A 24,210-nucleotide genomic window follows, 5' to 3' on the forward strand; every position below is an offset into this window, starting at 1 on the left:
TGTTAAATACAGACTTACCTGTACACGTATAACACACATGCATGTCATCTCCGGGAAAATACGCCCTGACTGACCTAGAACTCAGTATTTAGACCAAGCTGACTTTGCCTGACAAGAACTAGAATTATAGGCATGCACCACCATGTCAAGGTAAGTGATTCTTTTTCTTTAGTAGTTTGCCTTGTATTTTGCTTTTCAAGATAAGGTTTCTGTGCAACCCCCGGCTATCTTGGAATTAGCTTTGTAGACCAGGCTGGCCTTGAACTCACAAAGATCCACCTGCCTCTGCCTCCTGAGTGCTGGGATTAAAGGTGTACACCACCAACGCCCAGATGTTTGACTTTTTTTGATTTTTAATCTCTCAATTGTACACAATATAACCTGTAAGACTTTATGGTTTAATACAAAGAACCTGGAAACATTATTCATAATTATATCAAAATATGTATTTTTCCAAAGCAATACTCAATTTCTGAACCACCGAGGTCAATTTTTACTAGAAGTCTAAAGACTGAAGCATAATCAGAGGAAAAAGTAAACACTATAGGAAATGAAAGAGCTATAATTAACAAATGAGAAGATACTAATCTGATGAAGGTGATCAACGCAATATGGAATATAATATATTTATTCACATACAAGATGAGGACCGAAAGCGTGGTGAGCTTCCAGACGATGAGACGAGAAGAAGATTAATTTCTCTTTCACTTCCTTTTATCCTAAATTTCCTTATCCCCGCCCTTAGGGTGAACACCCCCTACAATTCCCCTTTTAGTCTAAATAGAAGATTTAAATTTGATACAAACTCAAACATATACAACATATATATATAAGAGGATGATAAGTAAGTTATAATCTACTTACATCCTAAGCTAAACATATCTATTAGATCTAAATTCTAAACTAGCATTAAGGTTTCATTCCTAAAATAACCCTCAGGACAGAAACTTTACCATCTAGGATTGCATGCCAAAAACACAACACAATTTATGATTTTTTTAAAAAAAATCACAAATGAAAATATTTATGATTCATGTTAAGGTAGGTTTAGGATTTTGGAAAAAAATAAAAATGTTATATAGATCCTCATGGATCAACACAAGGTCTACTATTGATAAATACCTGTTCTATCTGTACTCCATAACCTTTAAATCCTGCATTGTCCCACGAAGTGTTTCGGTATATGTCATCAACTCGGTCAATTAGCTCTATCTGTGGATGTAAAGCATGAAGTTATGTAGAATGCTACCACACATGGCAATATAACAAAACCTAATGGAATATGCATCCAATGGAAGGAAATGCAAGACCTGCATCAAGAAACTAACCTTTATTACTAATGGGTCTATCGAAGAAGGTACCCTAGAGCCAAACTTGAAACACTGCTACAAGAATGTTATACCTTGGGCTTTTTAAATACTGCTCCTCCAGTCAACTATGAAAGAGAAACGTCAACTCTGATTTATCAGAAAATCTAAGAAGCTGCCAGTCTTTACTGTGTCAAGATTGCCTTAAATGTGGCCCTAGAACAGGTAAAATGGTGATACTGCTCCCCCCCATGTTTTTTCTGATGGGAGAGAATACATGTATGTGTATGCATGTTTTCTGTGTGAAAGGACACATATGTTTGCATACACGCACTTGCTTATGTGCACATGATAGAGGCAGAGCATAATCACTACATCAGAAAGAACAAGCTGGGCGTTGGTGGCTCACACCTCTAATCCCAGAACTCAGGAAGAAGAGGCAGGCAGATGTCTGTGAGTTCAACACCAGCCTGGTGTACAGAGAGAATTCCAGGACAATCTCCAAAGCAGAGAAACCCCAGCTCGGAAAAAAAAAAAAAAAAAAAAAAAAAAAGAAAGAAAGAAAGAAAGAAAAAGAAAAGAACAACAAAGAGGAGTGCTTATTTGTTCAAAAATGGGTTAACTGGTTTCTTCCAGTTATGCAGAAATTGTTGTTTAAGTATTGATGAGAAATGCACTTTGAAAAAGTTGACCTTACACTGGGCAATGGTGGTGCTGGTGGCGCACGCCTTTAATCCCAGCACTTGGGAGGCAGAGGCAGATGGATCACTGTGAGTTTGATGTCAGCCTGGTCTACAGATAGAGTTCCAGGAAAGTCAGGGCTACACAGAGAAACCCTGTCTCAAAAAAAAAAAAAGTGGACCTCACAGCATTCTCTCATATTCATGGTATACAATACGAAGAAGTAAAATACAAGGAGTCCTTTCATACAAACCCAGAGGAGAATTAATTCTTGCTAGGAACAAGAATCACAATGGTTCCCGCTATTCCCCTACAACAGATCCCACTCTTTTCCTAACAGATTCATACATGTGACAGAAGAGAAGGAGAGGAGGCTGAGGGAGGACTGGAATGGAAGGGAGACAGTGGGAAAGAGGGCAATGAGGAAACAGTCTTTAGCATGGGCTGCTGGTTCATGAACAGTTGCATTCTCTCTTACTCCCTCAATGACAACATTTTAATCAGTGCCAAGTCATCAAAGATGAATGGGGTCATGCTGAGAAAAAAGAATCCTGGAAAAAGTCATTTGCTTGACTTTAAAAACGTAGTAGCTAATGCTAGAAGTTCCATATCAGGCTGGGGTATAGCTTAGTGCAAGGACAGGCCCTTGCTTAGCAGGCACAAGGCCCTGGGTTTGATCCCCAGGACTGAAAGAAAAAAATAATCAAGTATGAACATCTCTTTAATCTTTCCTTCCTATCTCTGCCCTAGGGTTAACCATGGCTATGAGTGTCTCACTTATTTCATATTCCATCCTAGGGTTAACCATGGCTATGAGTGTCTCATATTCCATCCTAGGGTTAACCATGGCTATGAGTCTCATATACTATCCTAGGGTTAACCATGGCTATGAGTGCCTCACTTATTTCATATACTATCCTAGGGTTAACCATGGCTATGAGTGTCTCATACACTATCCTAGGGTTAACCATGGCTATGAGTCTCATATACTATCCTAGGGTTAACCATGGCTATGAGTGTCTCATATTCCATCCTAGGGTTAACCATGGCTATGAGTCTCATATACTATTCTAGGGTTAACCATGGCTATGAGTGCCTCACTTATTTCATATACTACCCTATCTCCTTAACGTGACAATGACAAAACCTCTGTGGAATACAGACACAAGCAGAAAATGCACACAAGTTCATACACATACCTATTTTTTACTCTGAAGCATAAACCTATACATGCTATACTAACATTTGGGTTTTTTTTTTTATATATTTATCTATTATGTATACAGTGTTCTGCCTGCATGTATCTCTGCATGCCAGAAGAGGGCATCAGATCTCATTATGGATGGTTGTGAGCCACCATGTGGTTGCTGGGAATTGAAATCAGGACCTCTGTAAAAGCAGTCAGTGCTCTTAACCTGAGCCATCTCTCCAGCCCCCATTCTAACATTTGTAAAGAGCTCACTTGTATAAATGTTCCCCTAATTAGTCTGTAGAAGTCTAATGTTCAAAAAATAGTAATTTTAGAGCAAAATGCACTCTCAAAATGTTGAAAGTATAGTTTCTATATAGAAATGTAAGATCCTCAGTCACCCAGTATCATCCAATACTTACTAAGTAATTGGTGGTGGTGCTCTCTTCTCCTCGGCCCATGTATTTATAAAATCGATGATCTGCTACCACCAGTAATTTACAAGTATTCTTCAAGGGGTTAGGTTCAGCTCGTCTCTTCACTCGATGAACAAACTCTAATATGAATTTGTATGCACTATTAAATTAAAATTCATCAAAACAAGGAGGGTTTTTATAATAACACTTAGTTCTAACATGTTTCTGAAATAAACATTACTTAAGTTTAATTAATATCATTAAAGGTATCTTTTTCTTTTCCAGGGGAAAGAGTGGAAACAGGATCTCTCACAACAGCCTTGACAGATCTTGAACTCACTATGTAGGCAAGAATGACCTTCAACGAAGGAGGCTCAAGTTTTAATGTATGGTTACCTTATTATTATTCAAGATACCATTAAGGACAAATATGACAGTACATAACTATTATCTTGGTACTTGGGAGGTGGAAGCAGGAGGATCATAGAGTTGAAGGTCATCCTTGGGTATATAGTGAGTTCAAGATCAGTTCCAGGTAGGAACTGAAGCAGAGACCACGGAAAATTGCTACTTATGGTATCACCCCAAGGCACGTGGTTGTGGATTATTTAAAAAAAAAAAAAAAAACAAAGCTAAGCCTGTTTTAGTAGTGCAAACCCTTAATCCCAGAACTCTCTGGTGACAGAGGCAGGAAGATCCCTAAATTCAAGGCTAGCCTGCTTTACAAATTCCAGGACAGCCAGGGCTACACAGAGAAAAAACCCTGCCTTGAAAAACAAGCAAACAAACAAGCCCAGGGAGCCATAAGATGTTAACCAAATTATCAGCAATTCCCCATGATCTCTGCTTCAGTTTCTGCCTTAAGTTCCTACCCTGACTTCTCTTTATAATGGACTGTAAGCTATAAAATAAAATAAAATCTTTCCTCCAATAGTTGCTTTTGGTCATGGTGTTTATCACAGCAATAGAAAGCACACTAAGACAATGATACTTGTCCGTCTGGGAGCCTCACTAAAGTGAATAGAAGCAAAATCACCAGTACATCTTTTTCAATGAAATTGTGTACATACATAACCACAAATACATCTTTATAATAGAAAGTACAAAAGGTTAGTCTTTGCTAACAAAACGTTTCTTATCAAATAATTTAATAGTGTAAGAATTATTTATCAGGTGGTGGTTTAATCCCAGCACTTAGGAGATAGAGACAGGTGGGTCTCTGTGAATTCAAGGCCAGTCTGGTCTACAGGAGGAATTCCAGGACAGTCAGGATTGCACAGAAAAATACTGTCTCAAAAAAAAAAAATAACAAAATGAATATCAAAGAATAGCCCCCAAAACAGTTTTTTTTTTGTTTTAAATGACCCCAAATTGATAGCTTTTGTGTATTTCAAACACCATAAAGCTCTCTTCCCACCCAATTAATCTCTTACAAGTGCTAAAGACTACTTTTTTGTTTTGTTTTGTTTTTTGAGATAAGGTTTCTCTGTGGCTTTGGAGACTGTCCTGAAACTAGCTCTTGTAGACCAGGCTGGTCTCGAACACACAGAGATCCACCTGCCTCTGCCTCCCGAGTGCTGGGATTAAAGGCGTGCACCACCATGCTGGCTTAAAGACTACTTTTCAAAAATAGTATTTTCATATTTCTGAAGGTTTACAAGAACTTCCCTTAAATCATTTCACTGTCTCTTTCCTCAGTCTTTTAAGACAATTATTGCTTCGCCTATTTTTTTCTACTGTTTAACCATTACACAACAGAAAAAAAATTAAAAGTTTCTATAACAAAACTATATTTCCAAATACTAGAGTTACTTAATAACATTCTATTTTTATCAATTAACAAATTGGAAACCTCTGTGATGTGCTTTTGTCATGTCTGAAATGTATTTTTTTTAATATTTTATTTATTTATTGTGTATACAGTCTTCTGCCTGCACGCCAGCGGAGGGCACCAGATCTCATTCAAGATGGTTGTGAGCCACCATGTGGCTGCCGGGAATTGAACTCAGGACCTCTGGAAGAACAGTCAGTGCTCTTAACTGCTGAGCTATCTCTCCAGCCCCCTGAAGTATATTTTAAGTCTTACCTTCAGATGGCTGTCTGTCTATGAGCCCTTCTGGAAGCAACTCTTCACTATCCGCTTTTAAATAGCCACATACTTTTGGAGATTGCAAACGTGAAACATCCTTGATATCTTCAGACTTATAAACTAACATTCTTTTATCTTTAGTATCATTGACAAACCTCCAAAGCGGCTAAAAAAGAAAACATGTATGATGAAATAGGAAAAAAACAGTAAATAAAATTCTCACAACACTCTTTTTTTCTTGGGCAATACTATTTCTTAGAGAATTGCTTGCTTTAACTTATAGTTTCTATGCCATAAATAAATTCAATTATTTACTATTTTATGCATATTTCTATACAAGCTTGCAAAGAAGAAAAATGTCTTATCCTTTTCCATAAATAATTCCATTTTAAATAATTTTGCAATTCCTACCCTAACTCCAGCATTATTACAGGTAGTCACGCTGCAGTGATGTGAAGCAACACACCTATGCATGCGGTACCTTTAACATTCAGACATGCAATGTCTTTTTATCATGATAGGTTTTACACAGAGCAAAAGCCTTCTTATAAGAAACGACTGGATACTTTTTTTTTTTTTTTTTTTTTTTTTTTTTTGGTTTTTCGAGACAGGGTTCCTCTATATTGTCTTGGAGCCTGTCCTGGAACTCACTTGGTAGACCAGGCTGGCCTCGAACTCACAGAGATCCGCCTGCCTCTGCCTCCCAAGTGCTGGGATTAAAGGCGTGCGCCACCAATGCCAGGCTATGACTGGATACTTAACAATGTGCTTGACCCTGCTATCAGTTTCAGGAAAAGCAGACTTTTTTTTTTATTCATTTTAATGTGCAATTTCAACCTCAGCACGAGATCTAAATGACTGCATGATAGCATGGCTCCACCACAGTCAACACAACTCACTCAAGTCAGCAGGGCTGCTTCCATTGTTACAAAACCAATTTTCTGCAAATACACTGATCTCAGCTGTGAAGAATGTAAAAAGAATTTTAAACACAGATGTGTAAGAAAATGAATGCGTAAAGACACCAGCATGGCTATCATCAGACATGCTGGTGAGACTGTAGAGAAATGAACCCTATACATACTGCTGAGAATGCTAAGGCCCTAACACAGGAGGACTCAATCTCAGAAACAAAGGAAACAACACAACAATGAAAACCTCAGACTGGTCACCTAGACCACTCCAGTTAAACATATACACCCAAAAGTGTGTTCACAGCTGTTCATTCTAGAACATTCCACTTCAAGAAATTAAAGCAGAGGACTGGGAAACACTTCATTTAGATCTATATTAACCTGAGAAGATATGAATAATTATATTGTTAAGTGAAAAAAAGTTTGATGACAAACTATTTTCTTTTTTTTTTTGTGCCCCCCCCCCCAACAAACTATTTTCTAAACCCAGTTTTGCACAGGAAAAACAATCTGGACAGCCACACTTAGTATGCATATGCACACAGAAAAAGCACTAGAAAAATATTCCCGAAACGTGTTGTCTAAGTATGCATATCAACCAGGATGAAGAGGTCCTGGGCTCTATGCCGAGCACCGCAAGCAATGCAGCAGCACAACTACAGCATTTTGGATTTTTATTTAAGTTTCTTAAAGCACCCTGGGTCTCCCTATGTAGTTCAAACTGGCTCACAGCTCACTATGTAGCCCAGGCTGGCCTTGAGCATACAGTGATTCACCCTGCCCCTGCTGTCCCAAGTGCTAAACAGAAAACTCATGGTAACCTTCGCCTCCCACGTGGGGTTATAGATGTGACCTACCTTACCTAATAGCTTTAACATTGTAAAACAACCAAAAATCTCCTTAGAAATCAGAGACAAGCTACTGAAAGAGAGACAACTTCAATGGAAGGAAAGAAGGCAGGAACAGAGGCAGAAGGATCAGGAGTTCAAGGCCAACCTCAGTTACATAGCCAGTTAGAGGCCATCATGGACTACAAGAGACCCTCTCTCAAACCCCTATCCCCAAATACAACCCTCCCTCTTAAATATATACAGACTTACCTCTATGTTATACTCTGCCCCATCTGTGTTGATTCTTACTGTAATATCATCATCTCCTATGTGGGCTAGAACCCTAGAGTCAGGTTCACCTTGGGGGGAAAAAAGAAGGTATTTTTATTATCAAAACTATGTGTATTAGAGTCACGCAGCGATGGCACACACCTTTAGTCCCAGCACTTGAGAGGCAGAGGGAAGCTTTAGAGGCCAGCCTGGTCTACAAAGTGAGTTCTAGGATAGGCAGGGCTACTCAGAGAAACCCTGTCTCTAAAAAACAAACAAACAAAAACAAAAAAATACGCCGGGCATTGGTGGCGTATGCCTTTAATCCCAGCACTTGGAAGACAGAGGTAGGTGGATCTCTGTGAGTTCGAGGCCAGCTTGGTCTACAAGAGCTAGTTCCAGGACAACCTCCAAAGCCACAGAGAAACCCTGTCTCTAAAAAACAAACAAAACAAACAAACAAAAACAAAAAAATACTTGTATCAGGACCAGCAAAATGGGTCAGGATTTTCTATCAAGCCCGATGACCCTAAATAGAAAAGTAAAAAGCAAACCAAGCAGGTTTCGGTTGGGTGCTTCACACTATCTGGAGGCTGATGAGGGATGGAATGAAGTGTGCATGGGCTACATTAAGAGGGAGGGAGGGAAGGAGGGAAGCTCGCTAAAAGACATGTTAAATATGTATGCCCTCCTATTAGACAGAATGTTTCTACTTCCAAACATACATAGCTCAAAAAAAAAAAAGGCTATCACACCTCTTTCCTTACCCATCCATATGAGAGAGAGAGAGAGAGAGAGAGAGAGAGAGAGAGAGAGAGAGAGAGAGAGAGAGAGAGAGAGAGAGAGAGAGAGAGAGAAAGAGACAGAGACAGAGACTTTGTAAGTAAGCTAAAGCTGGATGGAGACTGATGACAGTTTAAATCTAAAAATGCCCCTAAAGATCTGTGTGTTCAAAGCTGAGTTGGCAGTTAGATTTTTGAAAGGTGAGTCTAACTTCATCAAGGGATTGGTCCACGGGTGACTAACTGGTAACTGAATGACTAATGAGGAGGTGGATTCTACTTGGGAAACGTCAGTCATGGGGACGCCTTTGAAGGACGTGAGCTGCCTCTTCACCACAGGCTTCTGCTACCATGATGGCCTGTCTCACCTCAGATCAGAGCATCGTGAACCAAAACCTTGCAAACCATGCGCTGAGGTAAGCCCTTCCCTTTCGTCTGTCAGGAATCCCATCGCTGATGAGAGTGATGAGCACAAGGCACAACAGCCCAGGAGCACGCAGGGCACAAGGCCAGCCCATACTCACCAACCACATGCCCGCTGAAGAAGTCCTGCCATTTCACGCTGTACTCGCTCTCTTCTTTCCCGTCCACCACCACGACTCTCAAGTTTTGTGAAAAGCGCTCAGTACTTGATGTCAGGTATAATTTAAAATGCCTGAAGAGAGAGTGCATTCACACTTTAGACATAAAACAGAGGCTAATTTCCATTTCCCTCTGATCTAGAAGAGAGGAGATGAATACATCTCTACCCAAGTTATAATAATATTCTTTTTCAGGATTTATAACATGTGCTCACTTCAGCAGCATATACACCAACATTAGAAAGATACAGAGAGGATTAGCATAACCCCTGCACAAGGATGATATGCAAATTTGTGAGGAATTCCATATTTTTTTCCTCAGGAAAAAATATATTTTCTCCATTACTCTGTGTGTGAGCATATGTACATGCAAATGAGTGCCCAGGGAGGCCAGAAGGAAGTGTTGGATTCCCTGAAGCTTGAGTTACAAGTGGTTGTAAGCCACCCAACATGGGTGCTGGGAAACTCCATTCTCCTGCAAAGGCAGCAAGTGCTTTAACCACCAAGGCATCTCTCCAGACCCACAGCAGCTAACAACTTACTAGGTACATGTAGCATTATTTCTCCTGTAAAGACAAATGGACTAACTGGTTTAGTTATAAAACCATAACAGAACAAAAGAAACTCATTGTTTTTCTTTTTTTTTCCCCATGACAGGGTTTCTCTGTGTAACTGTCCTGGCTGTCCTGGAACTCTTTCTGTAGACCAGGCTGGCCTCAAACTCAGAGTTCTGCCTGTCTCTACCTCCCAAGTGATGGGAACTAAAGAAGTGTGTCACCCCCACCTGACTACAGAAACTCATTTTAAAATGGTCTTTAGGGCTGGAGAGATGGCTCAGAGGATAAGAGCACTGACTGCTCTTCCAGAGGTCCTGAGTTCAATTCCCAGCAACCACATGGTGGCTCACAACCATCCATAATGAGATCTGGTGCCCTCTTCTGGCCTTCAGGCATGCATGCAGATAGAACCCTGTTCACAGCTCTCGGGTGATGTCACCAAATATTTCCTGCCTCCATTCTGAAGGCTGTTTGAGCTTCACACACCTGCATTTCTGAGTATTACGTAATCCATTTTTGGCAAAAAAACAAAAAAAGTACTGTTACATTAAGTACATCTGTGTATCCTGCTTAAAAATGTGTAATTTTAAAAAGATAAACCTTCATATTCTGTATAGTCAAAAAAAAAGGAAGAAAAAAGAAAAAGAAAAGAAGGAAGAAAGAAACTCATTAACTAATTCCCGGGGAATGAGGGTAAAGATTATGCATTTATCTTTCCTGAAAACTGACTAATAAGGACACACGTGTGGACAGCTAAGACTGAAGTTGGGTGTTTCGATTATCTCAGACATTACTATTAAAGAATGCTATATGCTGTTACTTTTATCTACCTGCTCTTAAGATAGTCTGCGCATTAGCTCTACTTCCCAAAAGTGAAAGCTGGGGTCCCCACAGTTACACACTCATGGTTACACAGGTAGGCAACTGTGAAACTGAACAATGGGTTTGTATCCCACTGCTTCTAGAAACCAATATCCTATGGAAAAACTCTTACTACTGTGTAAAATTACCAAAACGCTGCTTCTGGGTTTATTTAAAAGAGCCCATGGTTTTTTCCTCCTCAACAGAACCCACCTTGAAAGACAGTAATGCATAATTACTACTAGGGAAGTAGATACTAAGTGTAGACATTAAAATACATACATTCCAGTTCTTTATATGGTTTAATACTTTAAAGCATTATCATTATGAAAAATAAAACCTGGGGTTGGTGAGCTGAACTTTGTTAATATTTACAGAGACCTTTCAATGTGCCCACTAATACTCAAGGCAAAGCAAGATGTTATTCATCTAACCATAGGAACAAATTTTGTCAGCTATGGTGTTGAAAATATGAAATGTTACTTCCCTGTGGGTCTGCATAAATCTCTCAACTGCCAGGAAGAAACCAGACTGGGGCTGTCTCCAGAGCAACAAGTATTTTTAACTTTTTGAACATACAAGGTAATTTTAGTTTTGCTTATATATTTTTGATGGTCAGAGAGACACAGTACATCATTTCATAAAACCTTGGCTCATTTCCTTTGCTATCCAAAACTGTGCCTTCTTTCCTCATTCATTATCACTAATGTTCTTTCCACTTTGGTTATGATGGACTCGGAAAAGAAAAGCACCCTATTACAAACGCCCTGTTCACAGTTAAAGCTCTCCTGGGCTGTAACAGTGTCTCTAATGTTCTTCCTAGCAAAGTCCCAGGAACTGCATTCTGGGTTTTCTGCACTAAGAACCTACTGTCAGAACTGGGGAGACTGGCTCTGGCTGGTCAGTGGTGGTGCACGCCTTTAGTCCTAGTACTTGTGATTGTGAGTTCGAGGCCAGCCTGGTCTACTGAGCAAGTTCCAGGACAAGCTCCAAAGCTACAGAAAAACCCTGTCTCCAAAAAAAAAAAAAAAGAAAAAAAGAAAAAAAAATCAGAGGACATCTTTGGACCACCCAATGGACCAGAACTGACACAATAACAGAGAACCACATCTTTTTTTTTTTTTTTTTTTTTTTTTTTGGTTTTTCGAGACAGGGTTTCTCTGTGGCTTTGGAGGTTGTCCTGGAACTCGCTCTGTAGACCAGGCTGGCCTCAAACTCACAGAGATCCGCCTGCCTCTGCCTCCCGAGTGCTGGGATTAAAGGCGTGCGCCACCAACGCCCGGCTCAGAGAACCACATCTTAACCAGCACTGCTTAATCGTAAGTCTCTCTTTCCCCATGACCCAGTGTTTTCTCTGCTTAGACGTAAACCTCATGTTGGAACCTAGAAGATGAATTTGATGGTCCACGGACCCCTTCTTACTGATGTGTGTATGTGTTTCACCACTGACTCTTTAACTAGAGTACTAAATGGATGGAGCCTAGGCTTTTGGGGCTACTTGAGCTGGGGGTTTTGCCCTAAAAAACATTGGCAACACTATGCATGTTTATTTTTATGTGAAAAAGACTTATCTTGTGAATTAAAAAAAAAAAGCTAATTTATATTCCCCTACTACTTTTTAACATATTCTTTCTTATGTGTGTCTATTTGTACTAATGAGGCTGCTGGGAATCGAACTGGGTACCCTGCAAGAGCAGTCAGTGCTTTCAACCAGAGCTATCTCTCCAGTCCCATCCTATTGCCCTTCTGTCAGTTCAGACCCCAGCACCCACACTGGGGGCTCACAAGAGCCTGTCACTCCAGCTCTAAGGGATCAGACACTAGTACACACCCGAGGCACTAGCACACAAAAACAGTAAAACAAATAATTTAAAATTTTTAAAATAGGAGCTGGAGAGACAGCTCAGCGGTTAAGAACACTGACTGCTCTTCCAGAAGATCCAGGTTGGATTCGCAGCACTCACATCATAGCTCACAGACCTCTGTAACTCCAGTCCAATGCCCTCTTCTGACCTCTGAAGGCACCAAGCGCATACATGGTATACAGACATACATCCAGGCAAGACACTCATACCAAACAATGACTAAAAAATGTAAACTATCAAGTATTATAAGCATTTGAATAATAAAATGGTTAGGATTCTATAAACTATTGGGATACTCATTTCCTTTAAAATACTGATAAAATTTTTAAATATTTTAAAATAGGCAATAAACATGTTAGAGTCACACATACAGTAATTACATCAAGTACAAATCTTGAAGAAGTATTTTCCCAAGATTTCTTTTTTTTTTTTTTTTTTTTTTTTTGGTTTTTCGAGACAAGGTTTCTCTGTGGCTTTGGAGGCTGTCCTGGAACTCACTCTGTAGACCAGGCTGGCCTCGAACTCACAGAGATCCGCCTGCCTCTGCCTCCCGAGTGCTGGGATTAAAGGTGTGCGCCACCAACCCCCGGCTTTTCCCAAGATTTCTATAGATACCTTTTACTGCTTTTGTCAAAACAAGCCCCACCCTCACTCACACTGTCCCAATATAACTGTGTGTATAATTCTAATTACCTTTTCAAAGCTGAAAAAGTTAGCAGTGTTTCTAAGTGTGTTGCAGACTGTAGGTCCCTTTTCCTTACGGAGTGCTGCTGGATATTAGACAAAGAGAGGATATCGTAGTCTGAGAGCAAAGAATCAAGCTTCTCTGAAATAAAGGTAAAAAATTATTAGAGGCTGGATCGACAGCTCGGTCACTTAACAACATTTGCTACTCGGTCATGAGGACCTAAACTCAAATTCCAGTAGACATATCAGAAACACCCGTGACTCCAGCTCAATGGGATCTAAAGCTGCCTTCTGGACTCTGTGGGCACCCACGCATACAGCCACACAGACACAATTTAAAAAACGTATCTTTTTTAAAGGATTATAGAAGCTGAAGGGGTGGTTCAGCAGTGAAGAGCACTGGCTGTTCTTCCAGAGAACCTTGGTTCAAATCCCAACACCATCTGTAATTGCAATTTCAAGGAGAAGAATCCAAGGCCCTCTTGTGCCCTCCATGGGTACCAGGTATGCACATGGTATACACACATACATACATATATACATACATACATACATACATACATACATACACACACACCCACATACATACATACATGTAAAACATTCACAGAATAAAAGTAAACAAATATTTAACAGATCAATAAAGGTTGCCAGGGGCTGAAGAGAGGGATTAGCAGTTAAAAGCATTTTTTCTTGCACAGGAAGACCACCACACGGCAGCTCACAACCATCGATAAATCTAGGTCCAGGGAATCTGACACCCTTTTCTAACCTCCACTGGCACAAACCACACACATGGTACGCATACATACATACAGGTATAACATTCATACACATAAAGATAAAGTAAATAACTTTAGGTTTTGAGCTCTTAAACCTAGAGTCAATTGAGGCAGACAATAAGCTGAAGTGCTCAAATGCGTAGCACAACAAATCACGTTCTTACCAAAAAAAAAAAAAACAAAAACAAAAAAAAACCTGAGCTTAATAAAGATCTAAGTTCAAACTCTTAGGATATAAAAGGTTCAGATGCTGCCAAGTCAAATAACTCATGAAGGAAACCATCAGCCACACCTAGAAGTTAGATTCCAGCAGAACAAATGACCCAGTTTCCCCTGGAAGAAGGGAGAGGCAAGGAGGTACCAGATTTAAGAATACAGAAACAACTACAATGTTGGAATCGCTCTGGATCAAGGCAAACAAGCTAACTGTGGGAAGACATTTAAACAACCAGGGAACTGAGCATGGACTGTGGTCAGATGCTAGTAATTTGGTATCTCTCAAGAGTACCATATACAACGAGACTTCAAGATAAAAGACATTTCTAGTGTGCATGTTGAAAACGTCCAGGATAAAAGCAGCTAATCCAACATTTTCATTGTCAAACTGAGCTAACTCAATCCCTTATCAGTGAACAGGTATTAAGAGTAACAAATGTTAGGTATTAACAGCCTAAGAAACCAAAACCAGGTAAGCAAAGCTTCTGCACAAAAATCCCCAAGCCAAGTTCTAGACTAGTCTGGGCTTGTCAGCAAGTTCAGTCTCAAAAAAAGGAGACCATCACTGCCACCCCCAACACACACGCCATCATCTACCAATGCCGTAGGTACAAGGAGAGGTACTGGTGCCCAGAAGGAAACCAACACCAATTCCTTTACCAGACCAAGTCACCAGCCAAGAAAACAAAGATGTGCTGCCTCCATTTAGTATGTTGGGGAATAATGTTTGTAGGTGTGCTACTTTTGTTTAACTCTGTGAGGCTGTGTTACTGTGCCTGTTAAACACCTGACGGTCTAATAAAGAGCTGAACGGCCAGTATCACAGCAGGAAGACAGGATAAACATGAGGAGAAATCTCGGAACAAGAGAGAGAGGAGGACTTCAGGAGCCATCTACCCTGCCAGACACAGGGTAAGAAGGAAAGAAAAGGAATAGAGAAAGATAAAAGTCTCAAGGCCAAAGATAAAAAGGATAATTTAAGAAAAGCTGGCAAAGAAGAAGCCAAGATAAGGCCAGGAATTTATAACTAAGAATAAGCCTCCGTGTGTGACTTATTTGGGACCCCTCAAAAAAAGCCTAGAGAGTAAAGAGTAAAAAACAATTACAACACCAGTTCAGAAAAAAGTACTAATGAAATTCAAAACCAGAGCTACTATAATAAAGCATATGCCATTCCTCTCCACATCTTCAACAGACTCTGCAGCCTCCTCCAAAATAAGAACTTAAAAGCAAAAAAAAAAAAAAAAAAAAAAAAGCTGGGCGTTGGTGGAGCATGCCTTTAATCCCAGCACGAGGGAAGCAGAAGCAGGCAGATCTCTGTGAGTTCGAGGCCAGCCTGGTCTACAATGCGAGTTCCAGGACAGCCTCCAAAGCAATACAGAGAAACCCTGTCTCGAAAAGCCAAAAAATAAATAAAGAGGATTTTTAACTTAAAGATAATCGTTTTTAGAGGTCGGACAGATAGAGTTTAGGGCTGAAGAGACAGCTCAGAAGTTAAGAGTAACTGCTGTTCTTGCAGAGGTCTGGAGTTTAGTTCCCAGCATCCTATGGTGGCTCACAACTCTAGTTCCACAGCACCTGGCACCCTTTTCTCACCTCCTAGGACACCAGACACACAAGTGGAGCACAAGCATGCATGCAGGCAAAACAACCATGCACAAAATGAAAATAAGCCCATTTTTGGAAAATGAATCAACCCAAGAGCATGGTCCCTTAAATCTCAGTCCGTTCATCAACTCATTCATCTGCTGCCATGAGCCAGGCACTGAATAAAGTCCAGTGGCTGAAGCACAGCAGCAACAGAACCAAGCCCTGGCCCTACTCAACACTCATTTACTATGAGTGCACTCTGTGCAGTGCACAAGAAGGTATCCAAGCCAGGCCGGGGCACACACCTGTTATCAGGTCACTATAGAGGCTAGGACAAGAAAAGCATGAGTTTCAGGAGAGTGGGGGCTACACACAGATTCCAGGTCAATGAAATACAATCACAGTAAGGCTGTCTCCAAAGAAAGGGAGGGCAGGAATGAAAGAGAGAGAAGAGAAGGGATAGTAAAGTGACAGGAAAGGGATATGGACATTAGAGCAAGACAAAAGATAAACAGTTCCTACAGGGTGCTCTGCTCGGAGAGCTTATCTTCCTGTTAGATGCTTAGGTAGCCCGAGGAAAGTGAGAGTGCAGGCATGCTTGATACCAGATCAAAGTTAATCAGCATCCATTCAAGGTTCTGACTCCAATTTCAGAGCTGCTAGATATCACCCTTTTTGTGTTAACACAATTCCCTTTTAAAGTCAATCCAGAAGAAAGATGGTTCAGGCCGCTGGTGATTGGACTCTGCAATCACAAAGCTTAGGGGCACCAACAGAAAACCATCAAGAAGCTTGCCCCTTAGTCAGCCAGCTTGTTCAACAGTCTGCAAGCTTTCTCTTCAGGGGCCGTGCTGAGTGACTGACTACATCATCTCCACAGAACATCTCTTCCAAATGAGGACAGCACAGGCTCAGAGAAGACTAAATAACACACCTACCATCTCAAACTCTGATGCCACTGGTGTGCCAGAGAAGAAAGGGAGAAAGAAAAATGAAGCCAAACCCTAGTGCAACACAGCACTGGACTTGTGGATTTCATCCAGGCTGAAATACTCAAGCTTTACTGACAAGATGCTTTAAAACGCGTCTGAAAATAGCCCAGTCCTCCTGGGACTGTCTACCGCTTCCGTCTTGGCCTTTCCTCCCTCGGGAGTCTACAGCTCTCTCTACTTTTTTTCTGACACTTTTGTTTATGACATGTTTTATCTCACAGGTTAGAAAATGGCCAAAAAGAAGCCATGTTTTATCCACCACATCTTTTTTATTGTGGTATAGTCCACAGGGCCCCAGACTGGCCTTGAACTCCTTCCTGACCCTCCTACATTCACCTTCCAAATGAAGGCCACCACATCTGGCTCTCCTCATAGTATTTTACTGTAAAATATTCAGCAAAGAAGCTTGACCCATCAGGTTCATGCTCACAAACTACATAAGTTCTTGATGCTGAGGAGAGGCCAATACAATCCTTTAGTCTTCATCTACCTTCATACAGGCTGGTACATGAACTCAGTTTCATTTAAGATCATAATCACCCCTAGACTTAGAAACCCAACTTCAATATTGTACTTTCATTGTCAATAACATGGACCAGGGTTCCTCAAAGTGTGGTTCCCCCAAACCAACTGCACCAACAGCTGGGAGCTTGTCAGAAATACAAACATTCAGAAATCCTCAGTCTGGGGTGCATAACTTATGTCGCCTTCCAGGTGATTCTCATGTGAATTCAAATTTGAAAACCAGTACACAAGTTTGGCAGCATGATGGCTCCCACCAGTAATCTTAGTTACCGAAAGCTGAGGCAAGAGGATGGCTTGAGCTCAAAGCCACCCTAGGTAACAGAGAGAGACATCTGCCCCTCAGAGGCCTCCTGCCCCATGCCATTGAGAGGGAAAAAAGGGAAGAGAGCAAAAAAAACCACTTACGCTAAAGTTAAAAATAATGCTTCCAAGCTGGGCGTTGGTGGCGCATGCCTTTAATCCCAGCACTCGGGAGGCAGAGGCAGGCGGGTCTCTGTGAGTTCGAGGCTAGCCTGGTCTACCGAGCGAGTTCCAGGACAGGCTCCAAAACAATACAGAGAAACCCTGCCTCGAAAAACCAAAAAAAAAAAAAAAAAAAAAAAAAAAATGGGGATAGAAGAAACATAAAGACAAGACAAAACCATTGTGAGTTATTTTGAATATATTGTATACAATAAGCACCTTTTAAATGTAGCTGCTAATGTATTCTAAAATAGCTAGCTGCTGTGTTTCCATTGCAATTATTTTCTTTTAATAACTAGATATTACAAATTAGATGTCCTGGAGCCATTACAAACAACTCAATAAAAAACCAGCCCTCTTGGAAGGCAAACTGGAGCCACCTCCCACTCCTGGTACTGTCTCTTAGAAAGTGCCCCTGACATCCTCAACCTCTCAATGCAGCTCACTTTCCTAAACTTTAACCATTGGTAGTCATGTTCTCCTTTGCAATAGAATTTCTCTCTAATCTACCCAAAACTCTCAATAAAGTATAAACTGGTGCCTGGCATAGTGGTGCACACTGTTAATCCCAGCACTCAGGAGGCAGACACGTGAGTGTGGGGAAAACCAGGATTAGATAGTGAGTTCCAGGCTAGTCAACGATACACACACACACACACACACACACACACACACACACACACACACACACACACACACACACACAGTTTAACTCACCAGACTTTACCACCGTGTCTTTACTGCCATCCACACTCAAATCTGAGACCTGAAAAGCCTTGTTTGCTCGGCAGTAGTCTATTCCATTTTGTAAGTGATTTGGCCACCATATGAAATAGCTGAGCTTTTTTTCAGCTAACTAGAAACACACTTACAAATGAGACCATTAAAAGATCAGCTGGAGAGGTTCAAGTGCTCACTGCCTGCTTTCCTCTGCCATGTGCTGTGGTTAAGGTCTCCTGCCAGGCATCACCTAGTGTTTAGTAGGGGCCCTATCTTCCTTGTGCTTTTCCTCAACACATCTACACTTTTTCCCTCTTTTCAAACCAGGACTCATTTATTCAACTAAGTACTCATTAAGAGCCCCCGGGCATTGGCGATGTGACAGAGATAAAAAGAAATACATGTCTAATACACCGGGGAAGAGCAATCACAATTATCCCCTGCCAAGAGAGAAAGTGTGGCAAGCAATATGGAAGGACATAGCAGGCTGAGCATCCCTGCCTGCCATCAAGGATGCTTTTCCCGAGCACAGTATCTGAATCAAAAGAATGAGGTCAGGATTGGAGGGATGGGTCAGTGGTTAACAGCACTGGCTGCTCTTCCAGCGGACCTAGGTTTGATTCCTAGCACCCACATGGTGGTTTATAACTATCTACAACCCCAGCTCTAGGGGATCCTGGAATATTATATGTACATGGTGCACAAACTTGCACGCAGGCAAAACACACATAAAGTATTTTTTAGAAAGGATGAGGCAGCAGTCAAGAGAAAGCAAATCATGCAGTGTGGAAGTGAAAAGGTAGCTCAGCTGAACTGTAGTGCAGAACAGCAAAGCAAGATTATGGCATTAGGTCAGCACACCTTAATCCTGGCACTCAAACATAAGAGGCAGGCAGATCCAAGGCCAGGTTGGTCTACATAATGAGTTACAGGTTGGCCAGAACTCCACAGTGATACCATCTCTAAATAGGAAAAATAAAGATTATAATTTGTGAGACTGAAGGGGCAGATGGAGGTCAGTTAATGAGCATGGAATGAAATATTAAGGGTTCTGGACTTTGAGTAAAGGCACTGTTACAGTGTGGACCAAACAAGACTGTAATCTGGGAAATCAGTAAGTCACTGAATGAACAGTGAGCATCACTAGCAGTGTCCTGGGGCTCCGGCTTGGCTACCGAGGTAGACATTCGTATGTACGTAGGTAGGTAGGTAGTAGGTAAGTATACACACACACACACACACACACACACACACGTACACACACACCTTGCCAGTGTGGGCTACAAAGTGAGAGAGACTCTTTGTCCAAACAACAACAAAAATGGGGAAATGCAAAGCCTAAACTGTTCCACTGTTTGCTGCGCCTGTGCTGAAGACCCAAGGTCAGAACTCCCAGAATGCACAGCAGGAGAGGGATGCAGTCTGGGTCTGTGCAAGAAGCTCTGGGAATGGATGAACTTCTTGTGGGGATGAGGGAAGTAAAGCAGTGCTCTCCACTGGGCCAGGGATCCAGAACCTTGGAACTAAAACTGTGACTTCTGGGTTTACACCAGTAAGAGAAGACGGAATGTCAGCAGTTTCCACTAATTCTCTACGATGAGTGCTTACCAAGGCTGAGCCTCACCTAGGTCAAGACTCTAGCAAGTCCTGTAACTGGCAGCTGCTCAGCCCTAAAGGGTCAGCAGAGTCCAGGTGAGCCCGAGGAAGGCAGGGTCATGTGGCGCTGCAGTAAGTGCACAGGTGCAAACTCAAGTGAGACAAGGGGACAGCTTCAACAATCCCCAGTCCTCCCTAGCCCAACTTCACACTGTTTCCATGCTCACCCGTCTAGTCAAAATCAAAGACAAAAAAAAAAAAAAAAAAAAAAAAACAGATGACAAGGCCGGGCAGTGGTGACGCACCCCTTTAGTCCTAGCACTCAGGAGGCAGAGGCAGGCGGATCTCTGTGAGGTCAGCCTGGTCTACAGAGCAGAGTTCCAGGACTGGCTCCACAGTTACTGAGAAACTCTGTCTGGGAAAACAACAACAAAAAAAGACAAATGATTATGCACACACCACACAACCATGCTTTTGAACACAGAGGTATACACACCAGGGAGCTATGAGTAAGGCTTCAAAGAAGAAGACAAGGCCAGATTTAGAAGTTAGGAGGACGCAAAGCAAGTGAAACCAGAGTAGCAGCTGAGACTCTACAGTCTACAATTCCAGTGGGTGGGTGGGTGAGTGGGTGGGTGGGTGGGGCATAGACAAAGAGGAAGCTGGGGAGGGGCATGCCCGCTTGCTTAGCTCAGTTTAGGGCAAAGATGCACAGTAGAAACCTTTCACTTCCCTACCACGGCGAGGCTATCTTGTTCTTTCCCAAGCAAGCCAGCTCACACTCTCTTCAGATTACATTTCCACACCGGTGCTATCTCCCACAACACAGGCGCTGAAGGATCCACCATCGACCATTCTCTGACGCGGAGGACTTTCACACTTAGCACTCTGGGAAACCCTGGAAGCCGAGAGGACTCGCCAATTCTCCCACTGTGGCTGTGGCGTCGCTCTACTTGACTCTCTGGCAGAAAGAGTTGGTCTCTTTGACTACTCCTGCAGGGCAGTGTTATCTTCAGCCTCCCCTGGAGCACTTTGTGTTAAGGATTTGGACTTCACAGGGTAGCAGCTTATAAACAGCAGCTTTAGCACGACGAGGCCGTGCATCATAATCCTGAGTACAACTGTGCTGTTATATAATTAATAATGCGCTGGGAAATGGGGCTTGAACTCAAGAGCCTTGCACAGGAATGCTAGGCAGGCACTGTCCTACTGAGCTACACCACCACCCTCAATTTTTTAATTGGGCAGGAAAAAATGGGTGTCAGAGGAATGCAGTTCTTTACATGAAGCTATGAACGTAAGCCCTTCGGACAGTGAAGAATGGCATGTGTTTGTTTGGCAGCTCATGATACTATTTGCTGCTTAACCTAACCCAACTATTATTTAGACATGGTCGTTCAAGACCAACAAACAGTTTCATAACTTAAGGACATAAGGGTTTTTTTTTCATTAACCTACTTGGTTCTATATTTAGGCCATAAATGTAATAAATATTGATTAGGTATATAATTTTCTGAAGGGCGATAAGTACATAATAAACAGAAACTTGGCTTTTAGGGTATTCTGTAGGTCACCAAAAATGACTTCAGGAACTGTTATGAATTGCATAATCTTGGAAAAGATATGAGTCACATCAGCTTAGTCATGATATCATAGTGAAGTTGCAGCTGGGGTGTAGAAGTTTTGATTTCAAAACTGTTTTTCCTTTGTGTTTCTTTGAATAAAAGAGGATGTCGTAGGTGGAAGAAGTAGGTCACAGAATTTGTGTCTGAAACATTCTGAAATTTACCTTGAGTTCATTAGACACACACACACACACACACACAGAGCACTTGCCCTAAGCATGTCCTAACATACTCCATGTGGTTTGACATGTGTCTGTTAGGTCTTTGAATGAGTCTCCTTCCACCATGCCATCAAATTTGAATGGTGACAATCATTTAATCTTTGTGTCTCCAACACTACCCATAAGTCCTAACAGCCCCAATATTGGTTCTTCAAGTTTTAGATAAAGAGATTATACCTATGAGGTTTTTTTGTTTGGTTTTGTTTTTCGAATATAGATGTGCTATACTTTGCTATTAAAAAAATTTAAAAAGTCCAGGACAGCCTCCAAAGCCACAGAGAAACCCTGTCTCGAAAAACCAAAAAAAAAAATTATTAAAGAAAGAAAGCAATCGAAGCATTCTGGAGGCAGAGGCAGATCTCTGCATTCAAATCTAGCCAGGTCTGCAAAGCAAGTTCCAGAACAGCCAGAACTATCTGGTGAGATTCCATCTTAAAAATAAATAAAAATTTAAAAGTCCTATGACCTGCAAAGGTTGCTGAGAATATACCTAGAAATAAAGTAGTATTCCTCTACACTGTATGATTCCCTAGGATCCATGCTTTTCTTTCCACTCCCAGACAGGAAAATGGTAGCAAATTGTGTCAGATGGTGCAAAAACCACCTCACTGTCTCAAATGCAAGTTTATTCTTAATAGCATCCTTAAAATGAAGCATGTTTTTATGCTGTTTTTCATCCTGAAAATCTTTCCTTCAGTTTGTATCAACTTAAGATTTCAGCACTTCCTAACTAGCTCCTTTGGCGTTCTTTAAACTTGTCACTTGTAATCCATTTTAAAATGCAAGCACACACAAGGAAGTTATTTGAATAAAAAAGTACAATGCATTCAATGTCTGCACCAGTCAGTTACAATCTCTGTTCAGTAAATAAGACACACAAAAAAAAGGTAAAAAACTGACAGGGTTAGGCATGGTGGTGTAAGATCTTTAACCCAGCAAGTTCGAAGCCAACCTGGTCTACATAGCAAGTTCCAGGCCAACCAGGGCTGCATAATGAGGCTCCATCTCAAAACATAAAGAAAACCCACAAGGTTTCAATCTGCATAAGAAAATACTACAATGACGAGCTTAACTTCACACAATGGGGAATGCACTGTTTCACCCTTTATTACCGGTTAACTGAAATGTCTTAGATGGCAGCATTTGCAAGCTAAAGAGTCCTAAAATATCAGTTAAGTTCCCTATCACCAAACTTGACACCTCTAGAGCGTGTCCATTCTTACAATCCGGTATCTCTAGAAAATCTAAGCAGGAACCCTCCAGTTTCTAGGCTCAAAACTGTTTAAACAGGTCAGCCCTGGCAATCTGTTTAAAATTGCAAGGAACGCATTCACTGTGGCCAGCGAACCTAAGAGCTGGATTAGGACGCTTTAGCCTCGATCTCTCCACCAAGCACCTTAACAGCAAGATAGAGCTTAGGGATGATCTGGAAATCCAACTCCAAGATTCCAAATCAGGCCTGAAAATGCAAATGAAACTACTTCAGCCGGCGCCTTCCAACCAGATTACTGCTTAAGTACCTCCTGCAGAAGAAATCCAACTTCGCTTTTAAGAGCCAGCAAGTGGTGTGGAGCTTTGGACCCGTCCTTTCTTCCAGGGTCTTGCTTTGGCAGGAACACCTTGGCCTCACTGATCAGCAAGCCAAGGATCTCGACCTCTTACACCCCACACACGAACCATCCACATGCCTACACCTCTTCTTTAAACACATTCCACAAATGCAAACCCAGGCGACGGGACCCCTGCCAGGCCCTCGGTCCGGGTCCCATGAGAGACCCGCTCCAGGATGTCCTTCCTCGCGGAGGAGAGATGAGCCCATCTCTCTTCCCTCGCTCAACGCCGGGCCACACCCCCTTCCCACACTGAAAACTTGGGAACGCGCCACTGTCGCCCAAGACCCCGTCCCCGGCGCCCCCGGCGCCCCGGCGCGTCCCTTCAAGCTCCCCGGGGCCAGCCGTAGCCAGTTTGCTCCCCCGGCTCTTACCAAGTCGCGGGTGGGAGCCAGAGCCCGGTTCCTCAGGAGGTCGGGGCGCCAGGACAAGGGGCACCAGAGTGGTCAGGAAGAGGAGCCGCTGCCTCATGTTCCCGTCCGCCGCCTCTCCGGGGAACCGTCTCCTCTAGAGCGTTCGGGAAGCTGCTCACATCGGGAAGGGGAGGCGATCCTCCCGGCACTGCCCCGCAAACTTTCCCCTCCCGCGCCGCCTACAGGGGAAGAACTAGAGCGACGCTCCGGGCCCCGGAAGTGCGGGCGGCGCTCGCTGAGAGTAGCTCAGCCCGCTTCCGGCCGTAGCCGCAGACCACCCCCACACACGCTCGTACCCACAGCCGGAAGTAGGGTACCGCACAGCATTCTGGGAGGCGTGGCTCTCCCCACCCCGGCGCGGGCCCGCCGCCATCTTGGGGGCTCCATTCCTTCCTGGTCCCTCTGGGGCCCTGTCTGGCGCCTTGCTGG

The 24,210-nt window shown here is 42.3% G+C and overlaps 1 protein-coding gene and 1 non-coding gene across 5 annotated transcripts in view; one reads left to right on the forward strand and one right to left on the reverse strand.

The window, feature by feature from the left end:
• Positions 1 to 23,992, reverse strand: part of Adam17 (ADAM metallopeptidase domain 17) — a 43,820-nt gene extending 19,828 nt beyond the window's left edge. The window contains exons 1-7 of one of the 4 annotated variants that reach the window (XM_005082009.4): positions 23,743 to 23,992; positions 13,036 to 13,168; positions 9,003 to 9,133; positions 7,697 to 7,785; positions 5,680 to 5,848; positions 3,600 to 3,733; positions 1,123 to 1,212 (exon numbers count right to left, since the gene is read on the reverse strand). In XM_005082009.4, coding sequence (XP_005082066.1) covers positions 1,123 to 1,212; positions 3,600 to 3,733; positions 5,680 to 5,848; positions 7,697 to 7,785; positions 9,003 to 9,133; positions 13,036 to 13,168; positions 23,743 to 23,839 — 843 coding nt within the window. In that variant the 5' untranslated portion in view covers positions 23,840 to 23,992. Of the gene's footprint in view, positions 1 to 1,122; positions 1,213 to 3,599; positions 3,754 to 5,679; positions 5,849 to 7,696; positions 7,786 to 9,002; positions 9,134 to 13,035; positions 13,169 to 23,742 lie in introns of those variants that run through there. The other 3 variants (XM_040731007.1, XM_013121969.3, XM_040731008.1) reach the window with 3 other exon arrangements.
• On the forward strand, positions 9,267 to 9,373 carry LOC121133873. The gene has a single exon (XR_005870891.1). It is a non-coding gene; the product is annotated as a U6 spliceosomal RNA (small nuclear RNA).
• Positions 23,993 to 24,210: the final 218 nt, after the last annotated feature.

The sequence above is a fragment of the Mesocricetus auratus genome, unplaced genomic scaffold (assembly GCF_017639785.1).
Source record: "Mesocricetus auratus isolate SY011 unplaced genomic scaffold, BCM_Maur_2.0 Super-Scaffold_100024, whole genome shotgun sequence".
Classification (NCBI taxonomy): domain Eukaryota; kingdom Metazoa; phylum Chordata; class Mammalia; order Rodentia; family Cricetidae; genus Mesocricetus; species Mesocricetus auratus.